The 10,213-nt window shown below is 36.9% G+C and overlaps 1 protein-coding gene and 1 pseudogene across 1 annotated transcript; one reads left to right on the plus strand and one right to left on the minus strand.

Annotated features, from left to right (window-relative positions):
* Positions 1–992: 992 nt before the first annotated feature.
* Positions 993–8,893, plus strand: LOC129901475 (uncharacterized). Its single transcript, XM_055976668.1, has 11 exons — positions 993–1,293; positions 2,073–2,276; positions 2,383–2,588; positions 2,707–2,791; positions 2,907–3,065; positions 3,247–3,377; positions 3,662–3,928; positions 4,057–6,491; positions 6,607–6,715; positions 7,127–7,207; positions 8,604–8,893. Exons 1-11 carry the CDS (start codon positions 1,170–1,172, stop codon positions 8,676–8,678), a joined length of 3,876 nt encoding a protein of 1,291 aa, XP_055832643.1. The 5' UTR covers positions 993–1,169; the 3' UTR covers positions 8,679–8,893.
* A 45-nt stretch (positions 8,894–8,938) lies between these two features.
* LOC129900196 (protein NRT1/ PTR FAMILY 2.7-like) lies at positions 8,939–10,213 on the minus strand (annotated as a pseudogene).

Consider the following 10,213-nt stretch of genomic DNA (forward strand, 5'->3'; position numbering starts at 1 on the left):
TGATTGTAAATCGATCCGACCAACTATTAGTCGGTCTATTATATATTTAGAAAATCAGCCTGATTTTTACATTGTTCAGATTAATGTACTATCAATCGCCTGATTTGGTAAACAAAATATTTTAGCCTTTTGGGTGATTTTATAAAGTAGATCGATGGTTGATTAAGTAGACCAATTAATAATTGGTCATGTAAATCGTGACAGATTTTTACTTAGTCGGATCGATTTATTATCTGTCACTTTAATTATAGCAATAATGATTCCTTTCTCACTGAGATGAGAAATTTAAGTTGAAAAGCTAAAAAAATGAAGGTGCACCTGATTCTCCTCTAGCTCACGGCCAACATTTTTAGGATCGACTCGCACCATAAATTCTTCAAAGAACAAGTAAAAGTTATCATCAAGAAACAACACCCACAAAGAAAAAGCAATTACTTTAACTATAACTTCATATAAACTTTAATTGCATATCTATTACTACAATGTTTTTCTTTACAAAATAAGATTGATGCTAGAGTTAAAGGAGAGTAGAAAACTTACAATTTAGAAATTCAAGAAGAATACTCAAAAAGAGAGTTTAAAAGATGAGTAAATTGAATAAGCAATCTGTCTTTAGCAAGAAGGGAGGAGAAAGAGAGAATGTGCCGTTGCAATGAGAAAATTTGGCTGAGCCAAGTAATTTTTTTTTGAATGTGCAGTCAATGTCACTTCTATTAGGTTTATATATTTAATTTATTTATAAATAGGTCCCTAACTTATCTAATATTTTAATTATTGTCCAATTACTCATTAAGTCCCTTTTCTCATTTATTTTGATATATTTTAAATTGAGTAAATAATAAAAGATCATTTTATTAATTGAGGACTTGAATGGGTCAGGCCTATGTAAACACCTCAACGAACTCATGTGGACACTCCTCAGCCCGAGGACAATCTCTCAAATACACATGTTGATGTTGTTGCCAAATTTTCTGATTTTTGAATCAACGGAAGGAAGGGGCAAATAAATGTAAATCCAGATTTGGCATTAGTGAACAAGGCACGTGTCTTTTGTCTCCTTAGTCCTACATTAAGTACCCTTTCCCGCTTGCCCCCATTTCAAAACAAACTACTCCTACTTGTTTGATGATTTCATTAACAATTTCAAGTATCCAATCAAACGGAGAAAGATGGAATCGGATCTACGCCTCCTTGAAATCTCCGGCGACGATGATTCTCTACTGGCGCCACTCCCTGATATGGACATCAATCCCAACGATTTCGCTTCAATTTCAAATTTCATTTCTCCATTAAGTCAGTTCCTCTACTTTTTTCTCTTTCTTTCAAGTTTCAATTATCAATTCATTGCCATTTCCAAGTGGCATTGCAGTTCCTGTGGCTTTTTCCGTCTTTTTAATTCGCTAATTCCCGCATTCATTACCTTGACGGATTCGTAGCAGTAAGTAGTCAAGGAAGTGCTCAGATACCGTAAAATGGTTTTTTTTTTCCTACAAATTTTGGAGCTTTTATCTCGTTTAGATAAATCTGGATTTTTCGTTTTATGTGGAAATAGGTCGTAATGACTTTGTAGGGTTAGGTTCTGCAGTTTTTGCCTATGTTCAGCAGTTATTCAATAACTTCATTGTTGTTACTTCAAAAACGTAAATTAGGTTCCTGACAAAGGAGGAGATTAGTTATGCGTTGGGCAGCTAGTGTCTGTAGTCTTACTTTGATGAATACTATGAAACGGGACTAAGTAGAGCGTAATTGATGCATAAGACCCTAACTATAAGGTTGAGGTGAATTTGATTGATTTGTATTATTACTTATTTGATGTTTTCTTCTTTACATTTGGTTTCTGCGGCTCTTTTATTTTGTTGGTTGTTGCATACATTTTTATACAAAAGTTATCCTTTTTCTGTTGGAGATGATGTGCATTATGTTTTCTTGATGATTCTCATATGCCTACGTTCCAGCTTGAAGTTGTTTTCTGTTTGAAATATGAAACACTTGGTGCCTTAAAGTAGAGGAAGGGACGCTTATAGTTATATTTAAATAATTGGTAACTATTTACAGATTTCATCATGTTGCAGGAGGGCTGGAGGTTCGTGTAGATCAAGTAAAATCCGGATGTTCCTCTCGTAGAGGTTCCAGCAATAAAGAAAATATCAACTCAGACAAAGCAGAAATGCCTAAACTGAGTGTGGAGCCGCTCCACATGAAGAGGAAGAAGAGGGGTGGTGGTTGCAATTTGCGGAAAAGTTTAGCATGGGATAGAGCCTTTTCAACTGAAGAAGGTAACTTTTTTACAGTACAATATCTCTATGTATCATTGCAGAAAGATTTGTTAGATACCTCAGGAGATTGATATCAGGGAAAACCTACTTCATTCTTTCTGGTTAGGTGTTTTGGATCCAATAGAACTTTCTCTGCTTAGTGGTTCATTGGTTAACACATGCGGAGAGGCCTTGTTCACCATCAATGAAGAAGAGCGAAATCCAACTTCAAATAACTCTCTACATGATGCTAGTGCAGTTTATTTGAACTCGAACAAAAAAAGTACGTTTAAAGGAATTCGAGCTGTAGCTTTAAAAGAAGAAAATCGGAAGGTCAGATCTCATCTTAAGACTAGCAGTGACTTTTCAGCTCATAAAATATGGCCATGACGTCTGATGATACTCATCTTATTTCAGTTTGTTGTTTACTTAGTCTTTTGCGTGGTTTCAGGCCTCAAGTAAAGTGCTAGCATCTCACAATGGTAGAACTATCTCCAAATCGAGTAGCTGTTCTCGACCTTTGTCTTCAGCTTCATATCCTTGCACATGTTAGATATATTTGAAATTCAACTATTTCCAAGAAGTTGTTAGTTTTTTATTTTGCTGTATTTGGAGGTTGTACAGATGATGAGCCTTAATAGCATTTTAGACTGAAAAGGCCTGCAAACATGAATCATGGAAAATCTGCGACCAAGGATTCCAAGTTACCAAAATGTCATGTTTCAAAGCCAAATTCTTGTTCGTTGCCTACAAACTCTAAGAGTAGCATACCAAGAGCAAGTCATTTTAAGCATCAAGTAACTGATTCTGGTAATCTCTTCATTATCTATTCCTCTGGCTTCTGCTGAGTGTGATTGTTTCCATTTCTATCATGGGAATGGATGTCTTCAAAATGTGTTGTAATTATAATATTATGCGAAAGTAACTTTCTTATTTGCGTCACAGATTAAGAGAGTATGTCATTTATATTCTCATTTCCTTTCTCATGCAGCTTTTGGTATTCAGAAGAATTTGGGATTAATGAGCTCCTCTAGAAAGTTGAGAAATAGCCAAGAGAAAGCAAAAACTGATGCTGAACCTTTAGAGGATAAATCTTCATCATGCATTTTGAGAGGAAATGATGTAAGCTTCAGTTCAAGTTTAAGCTCAATATTCTAGAAAAAAACTGCGTGGTTAAGAACTTAAAAGAACTTTTAAATTTCAAAGATAAATTTTTATCATGTCTTTTAAGGAGAAATGTCATAAGGGTTAGTTCAAGTTTTGAGCTCAATATTTTAGAAAAATTCAGTGTGATTAAGAACTGTTCAAATTTCAAGAATAAAGAATTTAGCTTACATTCAATATATTTTGGTAGTAAACCAACAAAATCAAAGCTCCTCCTTTTTGCTGAATTCTAATTTGTGCAGGAGAAATCACCATCAAAATTACAGGCATCAATTGAATCTTCTCCAGTTAATAAAGCTAGCAATACTGGCATGGAGATGAATCCAGATGCCACACTTCGATCTACCCGAGCACATTCATCTGAAAGTCATGATGTATGTACACCATTTGCACTTTGTCTTCCTCACAGCACTCGTATTGCTGTAAGCAGAATGCCGTACATGCCCGCACAAGCTATGAAACCATCGGGTTTGCGGAGGCCCTCACCTTCCTTAGGATTTTTTCGTCAGGTATTACCAGCAATCCAGCACTATTCTGGCAAAACATTAGGTTCTTTTGTTTTAGGTGCATAGGCTGCATGATGCTCATGCTGTAGCACTTTATTTTAAAGACATGACAACCAATATGGTGATTGCAGACAAAAGCTTCAGATACACAACGCTTGTTGAAAGCCGAGTCTAGTATACGCCCATTGCAAAGGTCTTGTGATCTGAGGCCACCAGAGACACTAGCAAGGCTAGAAGGCAAGGACAACTTAGTAAAGCTAAACTGTAAGATACTAGGATTTGAATCGGAAAGCTCAGCAGCATCCTGCAAAGTAATCAAAACAGTCTTGGAAGGAAACAGTGTAGAAAGAGTGAATATTCCAAGTAGTGTTATTAAGAAGCTTGATCTAGTCAGTGATAAGTTCAGAGATCATGTTGGTAATTTTGATGACCAAGTACCGGATCACATCAAGCATGAAGAAAAGAAGCTTCAGGATGCAGAATTGATGATGAATGGCAAGCAACATTCACCACAAACGGGAAAACATGAACATATAAACAAAGATGGTGATCTCATGAGCTCAATCCCTGGTTTTATAGTAAATAAAGGTTCTGCTGGATCAGATTTTAGAGATACTCAGTTTCCACAAGCTAGCTATAATACACAATCTCTAGTTCTACGTAGACTGGACGATGGCAATCCAAATGAAGCAGAAGAATCTGACATTGCTGCAGTAATTGATGGTTTGATTTGTAACCCGCAGTATGGGAATGTGATTAATTTCAGCGGGGAGGCGATGAAGAAAGGTTACATGGGCGGCTGCAATAACTTAACTTGTGGAGAATTTAAAAAGGTCAAGTCCTTTGCAGTTGAAGATGACGGGATCTTTGATAATGATAAGTACATTATGATGATGAAGAGCAATTTGAGCAAAGTCCAGAGAGAACTAAGGAATAATGGCGGTGGGAACTGTGAGTCCTTGAATCTCACAGGTTCAGACTTTAGTGAAGTAAAGATGGAAAAGTCAGAAGTTGCATATCAGCTTGATGATTCTCATAATCTGAAAGAAGTTTTTACCAGCAAGCAGATCACAGATAAAGCAAGAACAGGAGGTTTAGTAGCAGATATCTCAAGTGAAACTTTATCTGATGAAAATTGCGAGACTAATCCTGGTGGGCTTTCAATTTACTCAGAACATAAGTCCCAGGGTGGTAACGTAGTGCATTCAAGTGGTCAGTCCCTTAGTAAACATGTTTGCATAGATCAAAGCCAAGATGGACAGATTGATGAAACTGGTTTATCCGCTCTGCCATATCGATCAGATGAAAGTGGTTTTGATAGGTTTGATGTAACAAGTGCACAGACAGCATTAGAGGATAATAGAATTACAGTGGTTGCAGAAGATTCTGTGGATATCATGTGTTTTACCCCTGTCAAAATTACTCTTCCTGGAAATTGCAATCATTCAACAGATGAAGAAGTTAATCGTAATAAGATTCTTGCAAATTCAACTACCTGTCTGGAATTTGGTTCATCGTCTAGTAGAACAAGAGACACTATGGTATCAGATGTACCTGGTTCGATTGACGAATGTAGAAAACCAATTATAGAGTCTGTCTTGGAAGTGGCGGATGAAACTGAAATCCTCAGTTCATTGAACTGTCACAATGAATTTGGTCCATCTTCCAGGGGAACACAAAATGTAATTGGATATGGTATACTTGGTCCAGTGGGTGAAGGTAACAAATTGATCAACGGTGTATTCCTCTCCAAAGGAATGAATGAATTTGCAATTCAAGATTCATCAAACAAGCCTAATGATGGTAATCAGATAATCAGTTTGAAACTTGGTATTCTGTCTCCGGAAAGCTTGAAAGTTGAAGAGCCACACACGTGCAGCCATGCAGACTTCATCCCTTCCAGTCCAATGGATCTGGGGTATCATAAGGTTGTATTAGAGAGTCTTCATACTCCTCCAAAACTCGGAGATACAAGACAACCAAATGAAGTTGGAAAGACAACAAATGCCCTCACAAATATCTTACAGATAGAAGATGCACACGTGGAGACACATAACAATCACGCTCAGTTGTTGCCTAGAAAAGGCCCTATCCCAGTGGTGGAAGAATCTGAAAGCAGCAATGCCTATGAGAATTTTCGAGATGCTTTTCCAGCACGAAAGTGTGTTGATGCAGGTGGATTAAAAAGCCCAAGTTTTCTGAACCAGGAGTCACCTTTGATTCATGGGAGTGATAATGATGCTGATGAACTGGATGCTATTCACTGTGTTGCGGGTAGACTATCATATCCGTCGGCAATTGAATCTTTATCTTTGGAATCTGATTTATCTGAGTGGACAAGTAAAAACCATACAGCAAGTGTGACAACTGATTGCATTGAACTTGTTGAAGGGGGTCAGACCTCATCAAGAATCAGAAGGAAGGTAGTTGACATGTTGAATAAAGATATTGTGGTGAAGGAATCTGAAACTGGTAGACCTAGAGGAAGTGAGAGTTCTCAAAATGAACTTTGCCATGGGCTGGAAGATACCGAGCAATGCACAAATGAAGACACCATTTTGCCAGTGTAAGTATTGCATAAATTTTTCTCATCCCAAAGAACTCCTTTGTTTTTTGTGGACTTAGCCTTTCACAAATTACAATTTTTTGGAGAATTGCTAAAATGCATTTTGTGATGGCAGCAAGAATACAGAGAACTGTCTGAAGAAAGGCAATCTTTTGATATTACCACCACGGGACGCAGTTCCATTTTCTGATGAATGGTTGGCAGCAATGGAAGCTGCAGGGGAGGTAATTTCTTTTTTGGAAAATGAGCTGTATACTGTGATCTATTGAAGCCAAAAATAATTAACTTTGAAGCATATTTTATTAGTTCCACTCATCTTCAGTTTTCTCAAGAGCAGTTTGCTTCCACACCTTTATCCAAATCCTTCACTTATAGCAGGTGGTTAAAGGAAAAACTGATGAGATATTAGCTGTTCATCATATTTCCTTTAGTAAAATGAAAGAAGCTATCATCCAGTAATAGGTCCAGAACAATTGGCAAGCTTGACATTCTTAAATGTTGTGTTCTGAACCTTAGGTTAGGCAGTGAGACAAACTTGGATTGAGTGTTAAGCTCTACTGCTCTGAATCTATTGTTGGAGCATGATTTATCAGAAAAATAATCGAGTGACTGACTCTTGTGTTCTGATTCTACAGGACATATTAACCATGAAAGGTGGTGCTGTACAAAACTCACCCCAAGAGAAATCCTTGCCTGAGCCAAGCCCATGGTCTCCGGTATGTCACTATCTATACATGCTTCTTTTCTTGTTTGAGGTAGCCTATGCCATATCTACATGTATGCCACAAGCTAGAATGAGAATGCATTCAACTTTATTCTGCCTAACTTTTGACATTGATAATGGTGCTGGTAATCCTTTTGCAAAATTAGAAATGCCTTTTGGTTAGGCTACTAACAATATACCCTATGTGGTTCAGCCCTTCCGAGAACCTCACGCTTAACAGGAGCTTAGTGTACCATTTTGTTCCACATAGATACATTTTGGTACTTTCTTAGAGGAATTTTTACCTCACTTGTCTCTTTAACTAGAATTCTTGATCAAAATGTGATGAATAATGGAGTTTGTTTTTAGAAAGTGTTTTATAATGGAAATGCATCTTAATTCCAATTGGTAGATTATATAGTTGTTCTTTCATTGTATTTTCATGTAAGTGAGAGTGAAATCAAAGGTAGGGGTAGGGTGTGCAAACCCTTTTTGTGCAACTATAATGGGTATGTTGTTGAAAGTGAAATGTTATTATGCAAACCTTTTTTTTTGCCTTTTTTCCCTATATAATAGAAGAATACCTTCTTAATGAAAAAATCATTACCTAGTTACTTAACCTATTTGGACTTGATCGTAGGATTGTAGGATCTTGAGAACTACGACTAACCTTTCACAACACTTATGACACTGTGCTTCTTCCTTAGCTAAAAATACTGTGATAGACTAATAGCTGAATGTTATACTGTATTATACAATAATAAAAGCACATTAAGTTACTAACAAAAGTTTGATGTACTGTATAATATGCAAGTTTCTAAACAATTCCACACATCTTTTGACAGTCAATGACAAACCAAACTAAAAACAACAACTACATTTCGTCTATTAAAATAATTGACAAAACTAACATGAGCAAAATTATTAGACAAATATATAGGGTGAATATACGACCAGTCATGAGCTATAATGTTGTCTAAATTGTTTCTGAACTAATAAAAATACTAGAGTTTGTAATACGTGTGGGATTTCTTGTTTTACTTGTTATCCTGTTAGACTGATCTTTTAGATGGCGTTTATTCCTTTTTATCTTGTAAAAGTATTAAAACCAAATCAATACTTTCTATATGTTTCAAGAGTAAAGCCTTTGGTAGGTATAGCGTACACTAGAAACTATCATAATATAGTCCTAAATTCATCACTTGAAATAACTTTGGTAAAGAGGATAGCTTTTACTAGGACTTTTCAACTATGTTTATATTTAAATTATCACAGATATTGTTTGGAATAGTCATTGGGCGTACTGACCTGTAGAAATGGAAAAATAGTGTGCTGTTGCATATATTTGTCTTGACTGGTTCTGCCAATTTCACATTAGTTTCTTAAGCTGTTAGCTTTCTTTGATACAGGTGAAGAAGAAAAACAATCAACTTGGACCTTATGACTGTACAAAGTTCCACCACAATGGGCCTCCTGAGTCCTGATTCTTATTGACTAAACTTTGTCTCTTTCAAATTCTTTTATTCACCATCTAACATGTTCCTGCTGTAGATTGACACTGCTTTGCAAGAAAAGCTCCTAACTAATACATTTCTCCAAAGTCACACGATTTGTACCTTCTATTTGTAATTCTTTTACATCCACTTTAAAGGATTCATGTAAAGAGCAATATCTCATTCATGGAAATCTCTTGCGGAACTTATCGTATCCATGCTTCTTGAATTGCACTAGTAAGAAGTATTTGTCATTCACTGGGTGTATCCGTTGGTTTTTCGTCCATATTCTTATACTTGTGGAAAGAGGCAAATGCAAGGTAATACATGAAATTTGCTGATCCCAAGAAACATCAGAGCCAGAAGACGTTATCCAGTCTTCCATCATTGATAAAGTCTGGCAACCATGGCGTCGTTCTCTGAACTAGATCAATCAGAGCGTTACCCATGTAGTATCCGATGCCAATGAACATTTCAACTACTGCAGTTGAGGTGCATTTCAAGGATGCAGGAAATTCTTGGTAGAACCTCAAATGTCTTGGAATATGAAATGCTTCTCCAAATTCTAGGAACAATAGCATCTCTTTGGCCTTGGAGATGGGGGGTTCTCACGAGCCTCAACTGCCTTGACTCCACCACAGCGGAGATGGCCATGCTACGGATCATTAGTACATGGCCTATCCTAATGCGTTGGGGAGGTGTAAGAATAAAGGGTGAATTTAGCTAGAAAAGGGTAGAGTAATCTGCCAATGGGGGTATTGTTATAGCAGTCCATATAATTAGGACTCAGATAGAACCTGCTGAGACCTTGAACTGGGATCCAATCTGATAATCCATTTTTAAGGCCTGAAGTTACTTGCAGGCTTGATTGAATGATCACTGGGGTGGATAAAAGTACGTAACTCACTTTTCCACAAAGGGACAAGCTTTTCAAGCTTTCTACTTGTTGGACTGTACATAGTCTCCATGTATTCTCAATAGAGCCATCTAATTAAATGAGTGATGAAGGCTGCATGGTTGAGGAACCTAATAAGAGAGCTCCATTAGCAAATGACTTCCATGAGAGGTGAATTCTAAGAGTTCAGTGGATTCAGGATGAATGTGATCTTATCTATGTAGACATAATTTGAGTCAAAAGCAATGAGTTTAGCTGAATCCAAATAGCCCGTCCTAGATACGTCCTTGAGCCATGAGTATTAACTCACAAAAGATAATTAGTGTAGAGGTTTTAATTAGTGGAGAAACCATATTTTTGGCTCTATCACTTGGATCATGGTAGTAGTGATGACTTTGCTCAAACAGGGGCACTTTCCTTTTCCAAATGGCTGCAACAATATAATGACACAAGCAATGTTGATAAAAGAGCTTTCTTCTTGTTCCTTAACATGGCGATGGAAACTTATCCCAGATAGAAAAATCGCTGTTATGGAGCTAAAGAGATGGAAAACCTCCAGGTCCAACAATGGATGTGTACCAGTTAAAGAAAGTTCCTTGATATTTTTGCTTGTCAAACTGATATGCTCCAT

Source organism: Solanum dulcamara, chromosome 8 (assembly GCF_947179165.1).
Source record: "Solanum dulcamara chromosome 8, daSolDulc1.2, whole genome shotgun sequence".
NCBI lineage: Eukaryota > Viridiplantae > Streptophyta > Magnoliopsida > Solanales > Solanaceae > Solanum > Solanum dulcamara.